The sequence below is a fragment of the Panthera pardus genome, unplaced genomic scaffold (genome assembly GCF_024362965.1).
Source record: "Panthera pardus isolate Hobbes unplaced genomic scaffold, ASM2436296v1 HiC_scaffold_21, whole genome shotgun sequence".
Taxonomy (NCBI): Eukaryota; Metazoa; Chordata; class Mammalia; order Carnivora; family Felidae; genus Panthera; species Panthera pardus.
In genome coordinates this window covers 46,862,305-46,885,865 of record NW_026526777.1, presented here as the reverse complement: position 1 = coordinate 46,885,865, position 23,561 = coordinate 46,862,305, and the positions used below count along the sequence as shown (strand labels likewise).

The 23,561-nt window shown below is 35.5% G+C and overlaps 1 protein-coding gene across 3 annotated transcripts in view; it reads left to right on the top strand.

The window, feature by feature from the left end:
- TPR (translocated promoter region, nuclear basket protein) overlaps positions 1-23,561 on the top strand; it is a 69,471-nt gene that overhangs the window by 44,119 nt on the left and 1,791 nt on the right. For 2 of the 3 annotated variants that reach the window (XM_019426786.2, XM_053909193.1), the window contains 18 exons: positions 566-709; positions 1,040-1,238; positions 2,141-2,346; positions 2,553-2,614; positions 5,240-5,448; positions 6,237-6,509; positions 7,366-7,514; positions 8,148-8,231; positions 10,638-10,838; positions 11,925-12,056; positions 12,252-12,342; positions 14,678-14,862; positions 16,060-16,128; positions 16,242-16,336; positions 18,251-18,357; positions 19,532-19,627; positions 19,754-19,910; positions 21,835-21,953. In XM_019426786.2, coding sequence (XP_019282331.2) covers positions 566-709; positions 1,040-1,238; positions 2,141-2,346; positions 2,553-2,614; positions 5,240-5,448; positions 6,237-6,509; positions 7,366-7,514; positions 8,148-8,231; positions 10,638-10,838; positions 11,925-12,056; positions 12,252-12,342; positions 14,678-14,862; positions 16,060-16,128; positions 16,242-16,336; positions 18,251-18,357; positions 19,532-19,627; positions 19,754-19,910; positions 21,835-21,953 — 2,578 coding nt within the window. The remainder of the gene's footprint in view (positions 1-565; positions 710-1,039; positions 1,239-2,140; positions 2,347-2,552; positions 2,615-5,239; positions 5,449-6,236; positions 6,510-7,365; positions 7,515-8,147; positions 8,232-10,637; positions 10,839-11,924; positions 12,057-12,251; positions 12,343-14,677; positions 14,863-16,059; positions 16,129-16,241; positions 16,337-18,250; positions 18,358-19,531; positions 19,628-19,753; positions 19,911-21,834; positions 21,954-23,561) is intronic. The other variant, XM_019426779.2, reaches the window with a different exon arrangement.

The following is a 23,561-nucleotide window of genomic DNA, read 5'->3' as shown; positions in this document are numbered from 1 at the left end:
GTTGAGCGTCCCTCTCTCGATTTCATCTCAGGTCATGATTCCAGGGTCATGGGATTGAGCCCCATGTCACACGCCATGCTTAAGATATTCATTCATTCACTGATTCATTCATTCATTCTCTCTCTCCCTCAACCCCCTCCCTGTCCCTCTATCCCTCTCCCTGACCTAGACTTGCACATGTGTACTTTCTCTCTCTCAAATAAAAAAATAAATAAAATGTAAAAATGTCCAAAATTATTACCCCTTAGTATTGACTGCATTAGCACTTGAGTGCTATTTCACTTAATGGGTTATTGTGAAAATATATTTGTATGTCAGAGATCCATCGATAGTGCAGCATCATTTTGATTAGATGGCTATTATCCAGTTGTATAGAAGACTCTAACTTGCTTAACTAATACATCTTCCTTTCAGACATTAGAGTTATTCCATAGAAAATTCACTTATGAATACCTTTTAAGGTAAATTTCTTTGCATAGTTGTGATTATTACCTTAGATGAACTTTTGGAAGTGGAATTATTGAGTATAAATGTGGAAGTATATTATTACTGTTTGTCATCTTAGGCCATGGAGACCTCGGCTCAATCTTCTGGAGACCACCAGGAACAGCATGTCTCAGTCCAGGAAATGCAGGAGCTCAAAGAAACCCTCAATCAAGCTGAAACAAAGTCAAAATCACTGGAGAGTCAAGTAGAGAATCTGCAGAAGGTATGACTGAGAGTAGTGAAGAGTGTATGTGTCCCTAATTGTTTCCTTGTTAAATACTTGAAATATGTGTTAAACACTGACAGTTTCTCTTGTCATATGGAAGCATTTTTATTATCTTTTTTATGGATATTTATCTTTTATACGTGAATGACGTGTGTGTAAATAGTATCTAATCGTCTTCAGGTATCCACTTGAATGGTTTGACCACATTTTACATTTATATTTCCATTTAAATAAGCAAATTAATAAGTTTTACATGTTAAGTCTGCAGGGTGTACAGTTTATATTGGTATAATTGAATTACATGAATACTTTGCTTTCCTTTAAAAGACATTATCTGAAAAAGAGACAGAAGCAAGAAATCTGCAGGAACAGACTGTGCAGCTTCAGTCTGAGCTTTCACGACTCCGCCAGGATCTTCAAGATAGAACCACACAAGAGGAGCAACTCCGACAGCAGATAACTGAAAAGGAAGAAAAAACAAGAAAGGCCATAGTAGCAGCAAAATCAAAAATTGCGCATTTAGCTGGTAAATTTCTGTATATGCTAGAGTTTGTACTTAAATATTAGGTTGATTTCTCTTAGACACAAAATTAGAACAGTCTTAATTTTCAAATGATGAGGATGTCCCTGATCTATTTATGAAGTTTTTCCTAATTTTTGGCTGGTAATAGGAAGTACTGTGGTTCTTCTCCTTTATTGTGTGTCTGTTTCTGCCATCTGTTGGGAGATCCTTTGGTTCCGCTGTGTGCTTTGTCAAGAGGCCTTCTGTAAATTCGTAGATAGCATTGGCTCTTACTAGCCCACTGATTTTTCTGTGCCTTACTTTTCTGGGGGCTCCTCCAGCCCTTTGTGGAGAATATCATGTCCGATTTGTGAAGGACCCAGTGCTGGAATGCTTGGGAACTAATTGCACTTTGCTTGCTGTTCTGCTTAGTGGGTAAATAAAATGCCCAATCATCTGGGTTTTATTGTAAGCAATTTTTTTAATGATCTGTAATATAGTGTCCCAGCAACTTATTTCATTAAAAAAAAGTAAAGTTACCTGATTATTTTTAAGTATGTTATAGGTTGTATGAAATGAAAATTTTGGAATTTATAACCTTGTATTTTAGTAATGTATTGAAATATTAAAAGCTATATTTATAAAAGGACTTACACTGACTACAGTTTATGCTGTATCCTTTATCTTTATGAGATCTTAGAGAGAGTTACACATTTTTATGGTACAGTATTTTTTATATTGGAGTAGTAAATATAGATCTATGTAGATGTTTATTTATTCAGATGTATTGTGTATTAGAATTAATTGTAGATGTTAAAGCTAAGGAATAGAATCTGATACAACCTTTGTGTACCTATGAAATGCATAAAGGTTCTTTACTTCCATTGCTTGATTATAATAATAGAATCATGTGATTTCTTCTTTAGGTGTAAAAGATCAGCTAACTAAAGAAAATGAGGAGCTTAAACAAAGGAATGGAGCCTTAGATCAGCAGAAAGATGAATTGGATGTTCGAATGACTGCTCTTAAGTCCCAGTATGAAGGTCGAATTAGTCGCTTGGAAAGAGAACTCCGGGAGCATCAAGAGAGACACCTTGAGCAGAGAGATGAGCCTCAAGAACCTACTACTAAGGTAGTTAGCTAATTCTGTGTAAATGACAAATCATTTTGTCCTTGTACATTGTGCTTGAAGGTGTCTGATGATTTAGAGGCCTTTATCAGTAAATTTTGGCTAAACGAAGTATACAGAGAGAATTAATAAAAGTAAAATATTTTGATGGCATTGTTTAGTGAACTCTTGTAGCGTAGACAAAATAATCCATAATTTTCTTTTTATAGGTCCCAGAACAGCAGAGGCAGATCACATTGAAAACAACTCCAGCTTCTGGTGAAAGAGGAATGTGAGTTTTAGTTCTGTCACAGTTTATCTGTTTTTATTTCTTTTAAAGTTCAGGCAAGAGTTAGTGATCTTGGAGGAGAAAACAAATCTGTATTATAAAATTATGTACTAAAGAGCTGTTTATCTGTACAAAACTGCATCGTGTAGTTGCAACTCTTTTTTCCAGGACTCTTGTTTTCAGCATCCTTTCAGTCCTCTCAGGTAGACCTTTGTGACAAAAGAAACAAGATTATCTTTTATCTTTTAGACTTCAGCAAGGCTACTGATATTCTCTGTGATGTTCTATGATAACAAATTTCAGAGGCTAGGCTAAGACCTGAGTTCAGTGACAAACAGAACACTATCAGGATGCACGATCGTAGAGCATTTACTGTAGTTTTTAATGCTTAAATTCAAAACTTTCACTAAGACTTTTGAAACACTTAGTGAACAAAAAATACAGAATTGCACTCTATAACTTTTTTTTTTTTCCAAGGTTGCCAAAAGTACCCAAAGCAGTGTTAGGAAAAACTGAATACAGGGTCTGAGCTCATACACAATTGTACCTACTAAACACTCCCTTGAGGAAACACATAGTGCTCTTTATTATTATTATTATTTATTTTAATAACAGCTTTATTGAGATAAAATTAAACCCCACAATTCAGCTACTTGTTTTTATTCTTTTTAATTCCAGTGTAATTAATATACAGGATTGTATTAGTTTCAGGGATACAATATAGTGATTCAACAATTCTCTACCTTAGTTATTCATCACTACATAAGTGTACTCTTCATCCCCTTCATCTGTTTTACCCTCCTACCCTGCCACCTCCCCTCTGGTTCTCTATATTTAAGAGTCTGTTTTTTGTCTCTATTTTCCTTTGTTCATTTATTTTATTTCTTAAATTCCACATAGGAGTGAAATTATATGGTATTTATCTCTCTCTAGCTGACTTATTTCACTCTAAATCCATCCATGTTGTTACAAATGGCAAGATTTCAGTCTTCTTTATGGCTGAGTAATATTCCACTGTGTATATATACCATATTTCCTTTATTCATTCATCTGTTGATGGATACTTGGGGTGCTTTCATAGTTTGGCTAATGTAAATAATGCAGTAAACACAAGGGTGCATATATCTTTTCCAATTAGTGTTCTCATATTCAGTGGGTGTAAATACCCACTAGTGGAATTACTGGATCATATGGTAATTCTATTTTTAATTTTTTGAGGGCCCTCCATATTGTTTTCCAGAGTGGCTACACCAATTGACATTCTTTTTTTTTTTTCTTTTTAACATTTTTTTATTTTTGAGAGACAGAGCATAGTCGGGGAGGGGCAGAGAGAAAGGGAGACACAGAATCCAAAGCAGGCTCCAGGCTCCAAGCTGTCAGCACAGAGCCCGACACGGGGCTCAAATTCACAAACTGCGAATTCATGACCTGAGCCATTGTCGGACACTTAACTGACTGACCCACCCAGGCGCCCCAGTTCACAGTCCTATTGGCAGTGCATGAGTGCTCTCTTTTCTCCACATCCTTGCCAACTCTTGTAATTTTTTGTCTTTTTAATACTAGCACTCAGATTTGTATGAGGTGATATCTCATTTTGATTTTGATTTCTATTTCCCTGATGATTAGTCGTGTTAAGCACTTTTTCATGTGTCTGTTGCCATTTGTATGTTTTCTTTGGAGAAATATCTGTTCTTGTCTTCTGCCCATTTTTTAATTGAATTATTTGTTTATGTGATTTGGAGATTAACTCATTATCAGATGTATCATTTACTAATATCGTCTCCATTCAGTACAGTGTCTTGGTTTTGTCGATTGTTTCCTTTGCTGTGTAGAGGGTTTTTTTTTTTTAATTTCTATGTAGTCCTGATAGTTTAACTTTTTGGCTTTTGCTTTTCTTGCTTCAGGAGACATACCTAGAAAAATGCTGCTATGTCCAATGTCAGAGAAATTACTACCTGTGCTCTCTTCCAGGATTTTTATGGTTTCAAGTCTCATATTTAGGTCTTTATTCCATTTTGAGTTTATTTTTGTGTGTGGTATAAGAAATTCATTATTTTGCATATAGCTGTCCAGTTTTCTCAACCATTTGTTAAAGAGACTGTCTTTTTCTCTGTGTGTATTCATGCTTCCTTTGTTATGGATTAATTGATCATATAATCATGAGTTTATTTCTGGGCTTTCTATTCTGTTCCATTGATCTTGTGTCTGTTCATGTTCTAGTACCATACTGTTTTGAGTACTGCAGTATATCCTTTTTTTTTTTTTTTTTAAGAGTTATATGAGAGAGAGCATGTGCATGTGAGCAGGGAGGGGCGAAGAGAGGGAGAGAGAATCCCAAGCACGCTCCATCCTGTCAGCCCCATACAACCTGACTCAGGCCTTGATCCCACATCCCTGGGATCATGACCTGAACCAAAGTCAAGAGTCGGATGCCTAACCAGCTAAGCCACCCCAGGTGTACCTGCTACAGTGTATCTTGAAATCTGGGATTGTGGTACCTCCAGTTTTGTTCTTTATCCAGATTACTTTATGTGGCACTTTTTGTTTTGATAGAATATATGTACTTTATAAGAAGTATTTATAGTAACTTTATATGAATCATTATTCTTGCATTTTCCCCTCTGTAAGTGCCAGCACATCAGACCCACCAACAGCCAATATCAAGCCAACTCCTGTTGTGTCTACTCCAAGTAAAGTGACAGCTGCAGCTATGGCTGGGAATAAGTCAACACCCAGGGCTAGTATCCGCCCAATGGTCACACCTGCAACTGTTACAAATCCTACTACAACCCCAACAGCTACAGTGATGCCCACTACACAAGTGGAATCACAGGAAGGTAAGTAAAATAATAAATCTGATCATACTGACTACTCATTTAAATTTGTTATGAGAAGATAACAGTAAGTTCAAGGATAAATAAGGCTTCCACTAAAGCTAAAGACAAACATATAGTAAAAGTGGGCAGTTAATATTTTCAAGTGTGTGCCTCCCAGGATACTTGTTAATGCAGTGAATTTCCTTCCTCCTTCCTTCCCTTTCTTTCTGCTTTGTTTTTTTGGTTGTTGTTGTTATTGTTTTTAAGCTGAAGGAGGAGGAAAATAACACACCTATAAATACATAGCATGTTTTTCTAAGGCCAACATATTTACTTCTAATGGCTTAGGAAGATGATATGAAAGCCACCTTGGAAAGCATACTAAACCACTGGTTCAACGCAGACACCACTCTTTCACTGAAACTGTCTGACCATTTCAGTATTTTCTTCACTTTGTTCCCATGGCTAGTTTCTTACTCATTACTAATAATAAAACTGTGTAATTTGTCTTTGATCTTCTTAATTTATCTTATTTGGTTATGATTTAAATAAAATCATAGATGCAAAGAGTTTCAGAGACTAATTTAATTCAACCACCAAACTGCACACTACCATGTCAGTCACATAGGCAACACAAAAATTCAGAATACATTAATTACCTTTACCCACACTGTTTTTGCCTAGTGAGTGGTGAGAGATACATACACAAATAACTGTAAAATGTTACCTGTAACATAGTAGGGAGGGAAAAATCCAAGTTTGCTAAGAATAGGAAACTTCATATATTAAATATTATAATTATTTTTCAGCGATGCAGTCAGAAGGGCCTGTGGAACATGTTCCAGTGTTTGGAAGTGCAAGTGGTTCTGTTCGTTCTACTAGTCCTAATGTCCAGCCTTCGATCCCTCAACCCATTTTAACCGTTCAGCAACAAACGCAGGCTACAGCTTTTGTGCAACCCACCCAGCAGAGTCATCCTCAGATAGAGCCTGCAAATCAAGAGCTGTCCCCCAACATAGTAGAAGTTGTACAGAGTTCGCCAGTTGAGCGGCCTTCTACTTCCACAGCAGTATTTGGCACTGGTAAGCTTAATTTCATTTATTTTGTTTTAATTTTTAATTTTTTTTTGATAATTTTAAAAGCAAGTTAGAGTAGACCTGTGCATTATATTTTCTTGGATATGATACACATCTTGAGTATTCTTTGTACATACTTGTTTTCTAAATGGGGTTAAGAAGGATGAATGGATTCCTAACACTTCATTTCGTGTTTACTACTAGATCACTCATTTTTGTCATTAAGATCTTTCTTCTCTTCCAGTTATTTTGACTGGTTTTAAAGGTGATACAACCCCATAACATTATATGTAACTTAATACAGGTCCTGAGAGGAAAAAAACATGTAGGAGACCATATAAGGATTTTCAAATCTAAACAAACAGTGTAAATTTTCTTATCCAAGGAGTCTTGGATTTTATAGCAATAGAAGGCCCTATGTAAACTTTGTGAATAGCAGTTATACATCAGTACACCGTGAATCAAATGCATTGCTGTAAAAGTTGATGGGGTTTATTAACCACATTTAAGATTGATAGTATAAGACCATTGATTGAGAGCAGGTGTGTGGAGGAGAGTAAGAGGGAGAGGGAGAGAGAATCTTAAACAGAGTTTGGAGTGCAACTCTGGGCTCATCTCACAACCATGAGATCATGACCTGAGCTGAAATCAAGAGTCAGACGCTTAGCCAACTGAGCCACACAGGCACCCCAGTTACTCTTTGCTTACACATATATTAGCAGGAATAAATTACGTTGAACTGTTCAGTTAAGTGTTTACTGTATCTTTCTTCAGTTAAACGACCAAAATGTTTCAAAAACTAACTTTGTTTCATTGAGTTTGTTATCCTCTAATTCAAGATTTTAATTATGTAATTTCAAAGTTTCGGCTACCCCAAGTTCTTCTTTGCCTAAACGGACACGTGAAGAGGAAGAGGATAGCACCATAGAAGCATCAGACCAAGTCTCTGATGATACCGTGGAAATGCCTCTTCCAAAGAAGTTGAAAAGTGTTACCCCTGTAGGAACTGAGGTAAGTCTTTCAGTCACATTATTAGGTGCATGGACCTGTTGGAGCCAAAATCCATTACTTGGAAAACTCTTGTTGAACTTACTGCAAAGCTTCAACTGGCAGCTCAGGTATTGTTGCTTTGCCAACATTTGTTTATAATTCTTGGCATATGTTTTGACTGAATTATTTCCCATTTCAATTAAAAAAAGACAGTTATAAAAACTTAAGTTGTATTCCATTTCAATGGAATGAATGGTTATTTTTTCTAATCAAAGAATAAGGAGTTTATCATCTCATGGACATTTTAAACTGTTACCTGCCATCTTTTTCTCAGATTAACCAAAACTGTGTTCCTTTATTTTCTTTTGTTGAAGCTAAAATTGTAATGAATTAAGTTTTACCATGAAACATTAAAACTACTAAGTTAATTTCATTAGCATGTATTTAATTAGCGTTTATAAACTTGTTTATACTGAAGAGAACTGTGGTTGGTTATATCATATAAATGTAAGAGCATTTCTGCTGTATGTATCTAATGTAAGAGCAGCTTCATAAAATTATAGATTTAAGTTTTTATTTTGGGAAAACTAGCTGAGCAGGTGGCTCTTCATCTAGTGAATTGATCTGGTTAACACACTTTGTATTATTATTCAGGAAGAAGTTATGGCAGAAGAAAGTACTGATGGAGAGGTAGAGACTCAAGTATACAACCAAGATTCTCAAGATTCCATTGGAGAAGTAAGTAAAACATTTAAAGTAATAAATTGTTGCATTTCATGAATGAAATCAGCTTTGACAAACTGTAACAGATACTGTTTTAGGTACTATTACTTTTCTTTCATCCCTCTGCCACAATAATTGAGAATTCATAATAAAGTAATATTAATAGTTTAACAACTGATAATTAATATAATTCCTTACTGTGCATCCCAAGTGTTCTAAGAAATTAGCAGTTAATAGCCAATTTAATCCTCAGCAGCCCTATTATATGATGCTCAGGTAAGTAACATACTCAACTTCTGATAGCACTGGAGCTGGGACTTAAACTTAGGCTGTCTAGTTTCTAGTTATACTCCTCAGCTTGAAATAGTATGTTCTGTCTGGATAAATTATTAGGATCATTTATTCTAAAATTATCTATATAAAATTAAGGGATTGTTTCAAGCAGATCATAAGCAACCATAGATTGCAAGTGAATTTTGGTTTCTTAGATGTATTAATTTTTAAGTTAATTTTCCCTATTTTCCTTAATTAAAGCAGAAAACTAAACCTTAAAGATGAGTGCATAGTACTCTAAATGACCTCCATTTCACGTGTCTTTCAGAGTGTCATATCTGAAAAGCATAATAACAGTTTTGAAATAATACTTGAATTTCTAATTTCTTGCCACACTTGGTCAAATTATACTAAAGTCTTCTGTACAAAGTTTTTTCTTGAGATTGGCAAAATTGCCTGTGACTCAGAAGTACCATTTGGCATTCCATTCCACTTTTAGCATTATCTACTAATGTGTAACAGTTCATTTTTCTGGTTTTCTGACATTGAAGCAGATGTTCTTTGTAAGCATTGCTTTTCTTGAAATAAGCCTGTCACTTTGAAGCACATTTTTAATTATACCATAAATTACTCATTTTTTCCCATTACAGCAAATATAATCTTTGTGAAGGAATTCACAAGACATTGCTTTGGGCTTGTATAAAAAATAGATTTTGCTGAGTGCTTAACCAAAAAATAGTTATTTAATTTTTTATAGTAAATAACAAAAATAAAGCTTAAATTACAGTTGATTTCAGAGACTAACAAGATAGAATTGTGAGGGTGAATTAAGCAAAGAATTATATTCACGTCTAATGTCTTTAACATGGTTTGAGAACAGTATACTGAGTTATTAGGGATAGCAGCACCTTTGTAAAAAAGACCATAATAATAGGGGTACCTGGGTGCCTCATTCAGTTAAGCATCCGACTTTGGCTCCCATCATGATCTTGTGGATCATGAGTTCATGCGCTGCGTCAGGCTGTGTGCTGACAGCTTGAGGCCTGGAGCCTGCTTCGGATTCTGTGCCTCCCTCTCTCTCTGCCCCTCCCCCACTCATTCTCTCCCTCTGTCTCTCTCTCTCTCCCTCAAAAATAAGTAAACATTGTCTTAAAAAGGCAGCTGTTTTAAAAAAAGACAATAATAATAGCTTATTTTGTTTAGTGTGTTTTCCAAGCTATTTCTGGTTTGGGGAATAAATTTTTTTTTGATAATAATAAGTTGCAAGCCTGTGAATATTTTTTTTTTTTTGACTTTGGTCTGCAACTACACTGTCAACTAACCACATTGGCTGTTGAACACTTGAAATAGAGCTAGTCTGAATTGAGATAGACTGTGAGTATAAAAAATCTACATTGGATAATAAAGGACTTAATTATAAATTTTAAAAGGTGGAATATCTACTTAAAAATTCTTAGTTTGATTACATATTGAAATAATATTTTGTATATATTAAGAATATAAACTGATTTCACTTGTTTTCATTTTTTAAATGACTACTAGAAAATTGAAAATTACATGTGTGAATCACATCGTGGATCACATTGTGTTTCTGTTGGACAACACTGATGTACACTATCATGCCGGTTTGCATACACATATATCTGTATATATGCATTTTTTTGTATTGGAGTATTACTCAATGGGTTTATAATGCTTCCTCTACAAGAAGACGGTAAAGAAACCCGATTTATTTTCTTTAGCATGTGTTTCAAATTAATTCTTCTTTTAATAAAAATCACATTTTATTTTTATTTTTTTAATGTTTATTTATTTTTGAGACAGAGAGAGACAGAGCATGAACGGGGGAGGGTCAGAGAGAGAGGGAGACACAGAATCTGAAGCAGGCTCCAGGCTCTGAGCTGTCCGCCCAGAGCCCGATGCGGGGCTCGAACTCACGGACCGTGAGATCATGACTTGAGCCGAAGTCGGACACTTAACTGACTGAGCCACCCAGGCGCCCCTAAAAATCACGTTTTAAAAACAAAATGCTACTAGTCCACAAGTGTTTTTTTGTCTTAGATATACAGTATCTCACTGATAGTTTTAAGTATATTTTACTTTAAAAAAAATTGTTTTTCTTTGTATTTTTTTTTTCACTCTTATAAGGGAGTTACCCAGGGAGATTATACTCCGATGGAAGACAGTGAAGAAACCTCTCAGTCTCTACAAATAGACCTTGGACCCCTTCAGTCAGATCAGCAAACGACAACTTCATCCCAAGATGGTCAAGGCAAAGGAGATGATGTCATTGTAATTGACAGTGACGATGAAGAAGAGGATGATGATGAAAATGATGGAGAACATGAGGTAAATCATCCATTATTTTTAAACTGCTGGATGAAATGCTCCAATCCTTAAGACTGCTAATTCATCAACCAGTAACATCTGCTTCCCTGTCAGTTTAAATAGGTTATTTTGCTTTTTTTATCCCAATAGTTCTGAAATTAACATTTTATAATGGAATTGAGCATAGAACAAGTGATGAAAAGTCCATCTTTTTTTTTAATTGCTAAGCCCTTTTAGGATTTGCTAAATTTGTTAAATTAATTGAACTTAGTTTTAAATATTACTGATACTGACAACTAACTGGATTTAATTGTAAGCTCTATCATTTCTGGAGATAAAAAAAGGGTTTTTTTTTCTTGTTTAGTCACATAATTTTTTTCAAAAATAATGGAAGGTTTTTTTGTGTCTTTTGTGTGTGTTTGGTTTTTTGCTAATTGAAGCATATTTTAAGTGAAACTTTATTTTTTATTTTGGGAATTAATCCTTATTGATAACCATTCATTTGAGATTCTTTCATTAATCAAACAGTGGTTTTTAAAGGCTCATAGTTTAGTATAATTCCATCATGTTTTTTCTTCAGTGCCACTTTTTAAATTGAGAATCAAGTGGACCACCTAATACTTTTTGGACATCTCGGAGCTTTGATCTTTGAACTGATCTCATGTCAACAGTTAGGATACAGAACTGATTATTATAGTACTCATTCCAGTAAACCTCACAGTTGTGCTATTTGCTGCCACTGACATAATTCCATATAACTCTCAGGACAACTCCTGTATCCTGATCAATGGTGTGTCACTGAAATTTTTTTTTTAATGTGTATTTATTTTTGAGAGAGACAGAGACAGAATACAAGGGGGTTAGGGGAAGAGAGAGAGGGAGACACAGAATCAGAAGCAGGCACCAGGCTCTGAGCTGTCAGCGTAGAGCCCGACGCGGGGCTCAAATTCATGAGCTGTGAGATCGTGACCTGAGCCGAAGTCGGTCCCTCAACCGACTGAGCCACCCAGGCGCCCCTATTGAAATTTTTAAACACGCCGTTAGGATGTGCAGAATATGTGTGCTACATCAAAGATCTTTGTTTTTCCTTGGGAATTTTTCTGCTAGGATTATGAAGAAGATGAGGAAGACGAGGATGATGATGAGGATGACACAGGGATGGGAGATGAGGGTGAAGATAGTAACGAAGGCACTGGTAGCGCAGATGGCAATGATGGATATGAAGCTGATGATGCTGAGGTAAGTGGCTAGAATTAAGAACTTGCTAGAAAAACTGTTTTCCAAGGGTATACAGAGGCCTGTGTTGTCAGAACACTAACACTTCTTAGACCTTTGGATTTGTTTGTTTGTTTGTTGTTATTGTGGTTTAGTTTGGTTATGATGTTTTTAAGGTAACTAATATATTTACACTTACTCCTCATATTTTGTTTTTAGGGTGGTGATGGAACTGATCCAGGTACAGAAACAGAAGAAAGTATGGGTGGAGGTGAAAGTAATCAGAGAGCTGCTGATTCTCAGAACAGTGGTGAGACTTTTTTTAAGGAGACCTTTTTTAATTGAATATTTCTGGTAATATCTTCTAAACGAGGATAGCATTTGATTATCATGTAAGGAATGAAACTTGGTTAGTAAATTAGCAAGCAAGAGATTAGCTTATTCTAGGTTTGTTATTCTCTCATGTAAAGTCCACTATATTTATCACTAAAGTCATTATACTGTCTTTGCTGCCACATCAGACTTTTGTAAGATTCAAACATTCCGAAGTCTGTAAAGTATTGTAAATGTAACGTGTTGCTGCTGTTTTTATTAAGTGGAAAAACTTCAGTCAGGGGCCTCTAACAGTGGTAATAGCAGTTCACAGCCAGAAGAGGTCATCTAAATCAAGCTGTACATTTAGGATTTGTGGGTGTTGGAGCTTTGCAATGTTTACTGGTTTTCCGTTGAATAAAAGATACTGTGGTCATCGTAACATGCTTTTTGTTAAATGTTTGAGAGGATGAGTCCAGACCTCACTGAAATGTTGTAGGTATTAAAGGATTCTGGAAATCATAGAAAAATTTATTTTAGAACATTTTTAAATGTGTTTTAAAGAATTGGTGATCATCTGGTCTAATATCCTGGTTGTATAAATAATACTGAGCCAAAATCATAAAGGGTAATGTAATAAAGCCTTATATATGTGGACTATTGGGAAAACTGTGTCTGAATTTCTGTATAAACCTGCACATTTAAAAATGCAAGGTATGGGGCTTGTGGGTGGCTTGGTGGGTTAAATGTCCAACTCTTGACTTTGGCCCAGGTCATGATCTTGCAGTTTGTGAGTTCAAGCCCCACGTCGGCTCTGTGCCGATAGTGCGGAGCCTGCTTGGGATTCGCTCTTTCCCTACCTTTCTCTCCCTTACTTTCTCTCTCTCTTTCAAAATGAATAAATGAACTTAAAAAATAAATGCATGGTATGTGCTCATGTGAATTAAGATAAAGCAAGGGCATAGGCAACCTTTCAGCTTTTAAATTTTTTAGGAAAAAAAATAAACTAATGAATATTAAACCATATACTAAAACAGTATTACTTTTTAAGGGGCATAAGGAGAGAGATTAATGATAATTTGGGGTCATAATTTACATTTTATAAAACATTTCATAGATTTAAGAAACATCTTATGTGTCACATAGTTGGGATACAGGAAGAAATATGTTTTGCCCTTTTAAGTATTATCACTGAAAGTTAAGTCTTTTCAGGGCCAATGTTGGTAGCCATTTTTTTTCTAGATACAAACCATATAATAGATGTTCATTGAATACTTACTGGAGACTTTCTTTTTTACAATCAAACAAAAATAGGCCTAGTAATCTGGATAAAATTAAGTTAGTGGATGTATTTGGTATGTTGCCAAAAAGTTACAAAAAGAATGCTTTTCCTGAGCAACTGTACTTAATATTAAATTGAACAATGCCAAGGTTAAGGATGCCAAACCCCCTGTATAGTCAAATATTCAAGTATAACTTCTGACCCCCCGCAGAATTTGACTACTAATGGCTAACTGTTGACCTAGAAGCCTTAGTGATATCATAAAACAATTAACATGTTTTTATATATTGTATCATATACTGTATTCTTTTAATAAAGTAAGCTAGAGAAAAGAAAACATTATTAAGACAATCATGAGGAGAAAATATAATTATTGTACTGCACTGTAAAAAATCTGCATATATGGACCTGTGCAGTTCAAACCCATGTTGTTCAATAGTCAACTATATTCTTACAATGAGCTTATCAGTTTAGGTACCAATTAAGAATCTGAGAGGGGCACCTGGCTGGCTCAGGACATGCAGTCGGTAGAACATGCAGCTCTTGATCTCGGGGTTGTGAGTTTGAGCCCCACATTGGGCATAGAGATTACTTAAAAAAGAAGAGGAAAAAAAAAAGATCACATAGCTATTAAATGTTATAGCTAGAATCTGATTCCAGACCTCAGACTTTTAAAACTGCTAAATTCTGTGATAGCCTATTTACTTTCCCAGTGGGAAACAGCTTCTGTTGTTTTTACCATGTATGTAGAAGACCTAGACATCTGAAGATCAAGACATTGAAATTACAAGTTTAAGAAACCGAAAATACAGAAGTATTTTTTAGCTGGTTCCATTAACCGACCAGAGAAATAGACTCAGAGAGGTTAAGGGACTTGCCTAAGGCTGCACAGCTGATAATTGCACTCCCATTGTCCACACCTCACTGCTTTCCTTCTGAAAGTATTAGTGAGGTGAACATTCCTAGTGGCAAAATTTATACTTCTAGGGGATTGTCCAAATTATTCTGTGATAAATTTAATAGTTCAAAATAAGCTTCTCTTTTCCTCTAGGTGAAGGCAATGCAGGTACTGCGGAGCCATCTTTTTCCCAGGACATTTCTAGAGAACAACAGCCATCATCAGCATCTGAAAGACAGACTCCTCGAGCACCTCAGTCTCCGAGACGCCCTCCACACCCTCTGCCCCCACGCCTGACCATTCATGCTCCACCTCAAGAATTGGGACCACCAGTTCAGGTATTAAAAGTACTGGTCAATCTGAAAAATAAACTAAAAATCTTGGCTTTATCTCTCCTCCTTTCTGTTAGATACAATTTTTTCCAGAAGTTAAATGAACTTTTTAACGTTTTAGCATATTTTTATAAAGTTTTTTGAACTGAAACTAATCTCTTACTTCTTTTCCTTAAAATATGGCAGTAATTTACTTCATAAGTGAAGCAAGTTTTAGAAAGGCAAGGCTTACTAAAAGTTGTGTATAAATTGAAATGGTTACAGTCATAACAAATAAAGGTCTGGTCACTTTTTCTAAAGGTTAAAAAAAGGAAAAGGGTTTCTGGGATTTTAATTAAAGTAAATTTTATTTTAGCAGTAGACCACCATGTATTTGGAAGGTTTCCTTTTCTATGGTGCGCATGTTTTTTCTTCAAAAGGAAATTGCTATTCTGCTTAACAGAACATTTTTTTCTCTCCTTTTGTTTCATTCATACATACTAATTTTCATTTTCCTAATTAATGAAAGCGTTCATGACCCTTTAGCATGTAGCACTCTTTGTAATAGGGTTGAACATCTCTTAATCAGAAACTTACAGAAACAGCAGGAAAACTACAAAGGCTGTTACTAATCTAGCTTGACTCTTACCCTGCATTATAGTGTACTGAAAACTGTCAGGTGTAGATTCTTCTAAAATACCACAGATGAAGATAACCTCATTAGGTAAAAATATAGCCTTAATGGATTGTGTATGGATCCTGCAATATATACCAAATCTACCAATTCAGAATTGCCTAAATTGGGCAACAGTTTATGTGAATACCATATTGCTGTTTGAGCTACAAAGAATAATTAAGCTTTAAGATCCAAAGGCACATTCCCTAATGTCTTAAATTAAGGAAATAGAAAGTAAATTAGCTACATACAAATAAAATAGAATCAGAGATTGGTTTTAAATATTGGTTAATATTTTGTCTTTTGGTTAATAAAGTATTTGTTGGTCAATATTACAGTCTGTACATTTAAAAATTTATCGCTATTTAAAACTGATTTCTTCAGTGCAAATATAAGCAATTTTTCCTGAAAAGATACCCTGATGGTTACATTATATGCTAACATTTCAGTGCTGTTATGATCAGTGTAGTAAGCTGTATCTATTGGTATTTGGTTCTTGTTTCATTGCCTGATTCCTTAAAACAAATGTAATTCCCTTCTTGACACAGAGAATTCAGATGACTCGGAGGCAGTCTGTAGGACGTGGGCTTCAGTTGACTCCGGGAATAGGTGGCATGGTAACTATCTACCCATTATGTGAAAGTGACTCATTTGTTCAGCACATACTTACGTAGTCCATACATGTGTTTCTGTCGTGCCTGTTGATTCCCATTTTCTGCCTTCATTTCAGCAGCAGCACTTTTTTGATGATGAAGACAGAACAGTTCCCAGTACTCCAACTCTTGTGGTACCACATCGCACTGATGGATTTGCTGAAGCAATTCAGTAAGTTAATGAACGAGAAACATATTTTGTAACTAATCATATTCTTCCTTTTTCCCTGTCAGTTTGTTTATATTTGAGTGATTCATTACTTATTGAGTCTTCTAATTGTGTCCTGAGCACTGGGGTAGGAGGGCTGAGGATGTAGTGTTGGGGAAAATGATATAAAGGTGAATGAAATATAGTTGCTTCCATTAGGAATTTGAAATTTAAAGGCATTATAACAGTGGTTAAGAACACAGCCTCTGGAGTCAGAATGCCTGGGTTTGAAACTTAGCTGTACTGCTTGCCAGCTGTGTCAGGTTATTTAGGTTCTCTATTCTATTCTCTATTCTCATTTTACTAATGGGCATAATACGGTAGTTAGTACCATAGAAGTTGTGGGAATTAAATGAACTGATTTATACTAACATGGTTAGAATATTACCTGGTATGTAGTAAATGCCTTGCAGATGTTGATAAAGTGTTGGTAATGGCAGTGATCGTGAAGGATGGCATTATTTCAAAAGCCAAGCATATGAGGAAACTAATTGTCACCTACTCAGTCTAGGAGAATAAAAGGATAAGCAATAGGCTTTTTAATACAAAGAAGTTAGGGGAAAAGAATATGAGACTTAATGGGGACAACACTGAATTGAGTCTTGGAAAAGAATTACCTACCACTTTTGAGCATTTCCATGAATCTGTTTATTTAATCTTTATAGCTATAGCTAGACACCATTATTGTTGCTGTTTTACATATAAGGAAGCACAGAGATATTAACAGACAGCAAGAAAATGGCAGTTTATTATTTCGAACCAGTCATTCTGGCTCTAGAACCTGTGTTAACTTGGGCCAAACCACTTCTCTTAAAGGATAAAAAAGCTTTCCATGTGAAAGTACTCGTTTAATTGTAGCTAAAGTATTAGGTGCATAATAGGATGTACTTGAATACCAGAATGAAAAAGTTCCAGAGACTTGGGAAAATATATGCCCATATAATATATGCCCATCAAAGCCTATTTTAAACTTGCTCAATTAACCATAACTCATCTTGGTTAACACACTTTTCCAAGCCAACTGATCAGTGTCTGCCCTTCCCTTCTGGAAGTCAGCCTATCAGAAAGAGACTCCAGTAAGCTGGTTCTGAGTGACAGCCAGTCAGCAGATTCTTGCATAGGTCAGAATGCAAGGTTCTAATAATTTTATGAAGATAAGTTTAACAATCCACCTGAAAGAGAGCATCCTTAACTAAAGCAATAGTGTTGACATGGAAAAGAAAATAGATATAAGAGTAACACAGAGGAATAATCCATAAACATTAGTGGCTGGCTAGTGAAAGAAGGTGGAAGGGTAGGGTGAGGCGTGGGCAAAGAGATAATGCTGTTGTATACCCTGGATTATGGGCAGGCAGATGGATGATAATGTTATTAGGACAAGGGGAAGACAAGTTTCTAGCCATCTAACAGGGTCTAGACTTGTTCTAGACCTTGGGAGCCGTGTGATGAGCTCTTTCGGAGAGGAAGTGGGCTAGAGCTGACTTATCTATGACTCAACAGTGAAAACCAAGACAAGACTTTGTCTCATGACTTCATTCTAACTCTTTTTTGGTACTTCTCATTTTAGATTTGTGTTGTTTTCAGTGTATCTACGTGGAGATAGAGATCCAGTAGATTCAGGAAATGTGAGGCATAGTTCAGGAGAGCTGAAAGTTACCGATAAATTAAATATATATAAATCACATGTAATCTTACTACTAAATTCATTGACAACTGATATTTTGAAAATATTTTTATAAGGATTTCTGTAATCAATTTTATTTCTAATCTGTTTTCTTCCTACTTTGTGCTTATTCTTCCTTCTATATTGTTTCCCATCATTGTGATTTAAACAAAGTAACTTTAAGTTTTATCTTAAATTCATTTTTGTCTATTTAGCTCCCCACAGGTTGCTGGTGTTCCTAGATTCCGGTTTGGGCCACCTGAAGATATGCCACAGACAAGTTCAAGTCACTCTGATCTTGGCCAGCTTGCTTCTCAAGGAGGTAAATAGATAAATAAATACTTAGATCACCTGGATTTGCACGTATTCAAGTAATAAGCTATTCTGATGTGATTTTTTTTAAGTGAGCAAATACAAACTTTTTTTAAAAATTGATATCTAAGTAATTCCTCTGCAGATTTTTGGGAAAAGCTGTATTTACTACTTGTTAAACATTGCCTTACATATAAATCTTACCTTTCCAACAAAGTTCTCAGATCTTTGAGCATAAGGACCAGATTTTACATTTTTATTTCTTCTGGCTCCTATATGTCATACGTGTACAAACTATTCAGGAATATTTGTTGAACATAGGTACAATGAGCCATTTTAAAGTTGTTGGAAGGAATGCAGCATGTTTTATGTTTGGTTTGGTACTTTACATTTCTAGTTAAAGGTATAAAATTAATTAGATATTGTCTACTGACATTGAAAGTAAGAAAGATAAAATGTGTAAAATATGTGGCATAAAATGACTCCTAAGTTAAGTAATACTAGTTGGCTGTTAAACATGAATTATGCTTTTTGTGGAATTAATTACCTTTTAATCCTCAGTCGGCATCCATATAACCAACTATATTTGTGGGAAGCTGTATGGCATTTTGTAAGTGAATAAGGAAAGCATACTACTTTTATAAGCCCAAAATAAAGGATTAATCTACAACCCTCATATAAGCCATATACTGTATCTTTTATATAAATTCAAATCTTATATGATTTTTTATTTTATAGGACAATTCCTAGGCTTGGAAGTCAGGTCTAGGCTTAAATTGGAATGCTACCACCTACTAGTTTTGCAACTTGGGGAAAGTTGATTAGCCTCCTTGAAATTCAGTTTCTTTAACAAAAAGGGGAAGAGTCATATCTTGTAGTTTTGGTGAGTAGATTCTAACATAGGACCTGATTTAGTTGGGTATTCCATAAAGTTAGCTTATATGAAATCACAGGACTAGCATCTTAGGTACTTTTTTAAAGGCTTCTGAGTGTCTGTGAACTTAAAGGATATGTTTCGATTACATTTACATTTTGAGAGACTGATTTTTGCCTGATGTGCAAAATAAGTGGGCTACAGCAAACTTGTGTGTCTCCACTGATTCATTTTTTTTCTTTCAGATACCTAGCATATTGACAGTTTTATGTTCTTTCAATCATTCATTAATATTTAGAATTGTCTTTAGGTTTAGGAATGTATGAAACACCCCTCTTCCTAGCTCATGAAGAAGAGTCAGGTGGCCGAAGTGTTCCCACCACACCTCTACAAGTGGCAGCCCCTGGTAAGTATCACAGGCAGATTGGTAGATTACGTGCATTCTTGGTAAAAGGGGAACCTGTGAGACATCTTCTGGCTAAAGATTTGGTAAGCCACCAAGTTAAAGTTGTCGTTTCTTTTCATTTTAAAGTGACCGTATTTACTGAGAGTACCACCTCTGATGCTTCAGAGCACGCCTCTCAATCGGTTCCAATGGTGACAACGTCCACTGGTACTTTATCCACAACAAATGAAACAGCAACAGGTGATGATGGAGATGAAGTATTTGTGGAGGCAGAATCTGAAGGGTAAAGGTTTACTTTATAATTTTTGCTTGCTTTAGACTTTTACACTTGTTTTCCTTTAGCCAGGAAACTGGGTTTGGCTGTATTTTCAGTAGCATCCCATTACAAAAATAAACCAAGCTATACATTTTGGAAGACTGATTTTTTCATATAGTAATATATTTTAGGACTTGGATGTTACTGCAGCAGACAAGTAATTTTTAAAATGTTTATCTCCCTGAAAATTACATGATGTATTCTAGAACAGTCTTTTCTTTAAAGTCACTGGTACCCTTGCATTAATGTAGCTGCTTGAACTTTTCTCTAAGTAAGAAGTCTTTCTGTGAAAATTTGGAAATGACTCACTTTCCATTTTGTAGTGGGCTCTTAAGTGAACCTCATTTATTCATTCTTTATGTGCGTTTAGAACTTGATGTCTGAAATAGTGACTTCTTAAAAATTAGAAACTTCTAGTAGTTTTTAAGACCTGACAACATTTTTTTAATACATCAGTTATAAACAAAGTTTAACAAAAGTATTTCATGACACATCATCTGTATTTTTTAAGTCAAGGGAGTAGAGTAATTTATTTAAAAAAATTTTTTTAACGTTTATTTGAGGGAGAGAGTGTGAGCGGGAGATGGGCAGAGAGAGAAGAGATGGAGACATAGAATCCAAAGCAGGCTCTAGGCTCTGAGCTGTCAGAGCTCAATGCGGGGCTGAACTCAAGAACCATGAGATCATGAGCTGAGCTGAAATTGGACACTTAATCAACTGAACCACCCAGGCACCCCAGAGGGAGTAGAGTAATTTAATGCAAAGAAGCACTAGACCATGGTCTTGGAAAAGTTTTAACTTTCAAGGCAGAACCTAATTCTTTATAAAATAAAAAAGTTGAACTACTTCATAGAAGCATAGCTAGAACTAGCACCCAGATTTCCTAGGTAGAGCTCAAAGATTGTGTTTTATTTAGCAGTATTTTCTTAGCATAACTATAGGCCACTTCTAGCATATGAGAGAAAAAGCAGACTTACTATAATTCTGTAACACAGTGCTGCTAATTTTGAGGTCATACACCCTGCTGGGAATACTAGCTGTCATTAATTTCATACCATGTATACAAGTTGCTTTATATATGTTGTTTCTGACCCACACAAAATCTCTACAAAGTATTATCTCCAATTTACAATGAGGAAGCCCAGACTCAGAGCATGTTAAAATAACTTGCTTAGGCCACTGGTAACTGGCTTAGACTGGATTTGACCCTTGACTTCAGCCCCATGCACTTTACACTTCATTAGCACTTCTCAACTTCAACACATAGTTATGAAAGACATCTTTCAGATACATTATTACTAATGACTGTACTAAAATTTGCAGATGATAATACTGGAGCAGATTCAAAGTGCTTTTGGATTGTTACCTCCCTTCCTTGCGTTTTGATGTGCTTTTTTGAGTGGGAGAGAGAGTGGTGAAGTTATAGCCATTGAGCCAGGAAATCACATACCCACAGCATGTCTCATCTGGGCTAGAGCCCCTGGTGAATTAGTTGTTTATAGTTGTGACTTGTAAATTATTTTAGTGCTCTGCTTTCCTAGAAAGTTGTTTTGAGATTTCAAGATCTCAGTAATATCTCTTATGAATGTCAAGAATGTGCACATCCTTTGTCAAAGAAAAAAAACGACAAAGAAAGGAAGCAGAAACTAAAATTGGAACATGTCCTGGTGAGAGAGGAATAAGGAAAAAGCAACTTGAGCTCTCTTTTCCCCTGCCCCCTTAAAAAAAATAAATAAACCATTATCAATGTCAGAGTCTACAATCTTTAGTTAGGGGGAACTTGGGGTTATTTAAGTGATAAACTATATCAAAAAGAGGTTGGGAACAATTTTGGATACCTCAAAGACCAGCTTGTATTTTCTACCAATCAATTTTTATTTTCTTTTCTTAGTATTAGTTCAGAAGCAGGCCTAGAAATTGATAGCCAGCAGGAAGAAGAACCTGTTCAGGCATCTGATGAGTCAGATCTTCCTTCCACCAGTCAGGATCCTCCTTCCAGTTCTTCTGTAGGTAAGTCCTGCTCTTGAATACAGCACAACTTCGATACATCAAGCTTGTTTGCAAAAGACAAATTTATCGGTAACAAATTGATAATTCTCTTTTTTCCCTGAGTTTAAAATGCCTTATTTAAAATGGAAATTGTATTTCATTAAAGGAGACGTCAGGTATATTAAAGACGTGGTTGTCCTGGAGGTGCAGCAGGGCTGTGAGGGATTGGTCACTGGGAAGGAAGCTAGGGAGCAATACTTCACATCTCCTGCCTCTTGAAAACAAAGCAGCTTCATGTTATTTGTTCTACATTTGGGGGTTCTGACATGAGATTGGATTTGAAGAGTTGAAGGGTAGGAGGTCTGTTGCTCAAAAAATATTTGAAATTTACTGATGTAAATAATTTCAAAGTTTGGCTTTCTTTTCAAGTACATGACATTAACTTTGAAAAAGGCTATTTTATGTATCTTTCCTACAATAAAAACTATTTATCTGGTATTCTTAAAAAAGTAATTAACATTTATTGAGCACTTATTGTGTATCAGACCATGTTTAAGCCCTTTACATATATTTATTTAATTCCTACATGAAACCAACATGGTAATCACTCATACGGAAACTGAGGCACAGAAATGTTGAGTAACTTTGCCATAGTACATAGCTAATAAATAATGGGCAAGCCAGGATGCAAACTCAAGAAGTTTGGCTTCAGGGACTCCACTTTTAAAATAATACGCTGTACTAACTTATCTGTCTTACAGTTTTTAGGTACGGAATTACTTTTATTATTGAAGAAATATAGTACCCATCATCCACTCTGATTATTTTTATTTTGAATTGTTTATAGCAGTAATTCTCAAATTCTGCCATGGAACCTTCATGTTCTGTGGAAGATCTGCTCAGTTATTACTTTTTTCAGTCATGGGACTTTACTATCTCAAGATCTTTTTTGCCTATCAGCTGTTTTTCTCTGACACATCAACCGATGAGCCAACATCCCAAGGCTCAGATCCCTTTTAACAGCTAGTAACTTTAAATGCCTGCACATTTATTTTATTATGAAGTATGGATGGTCATAATTAATCTTGTAGTCAAATTAGAAATGTATATAAACTATATAACTCAATGCATTACAGTCAACAGGGCTCAAGTATCATAATTATCAGAACTATTAATAATAGAATTACTGAAGTGCTCTTTCTCCAATTATATTCTAATGTCCCATGAGAATTCTTTTCAACTGTAGAATGGGCACTAGTTATATCTTACCAGGGCTTGCATAAGAAGATAGGGTTTTTGTTCCCTTATATAGTATACTATGAAATTAGGATGTCTGCATTTTTTGGTAATATAAAACACTAAGCTGCCTCATCTGAGCAGTTGTTCATTTGGTCAGTAAATATTTCAGTGCCCACCATGTGCCAGGCAAAAGAAAGCATTACTAGGAAAATGACATTTCAGTAAAGACCTGGAAAGGGTAAGGTAGAAAAGCTGTGCAGTTTTGAGGAAAAAGAGTGTTCCAGGTGAGAGATCTAGCAGATGCAGAGTCCCTAAGACAGCAGTGTGGTATATTCAAGGTCAGCCAGGAGGCCAGTGTGGTTAGAGCACAGGAAGACCAGAGAGGCACCG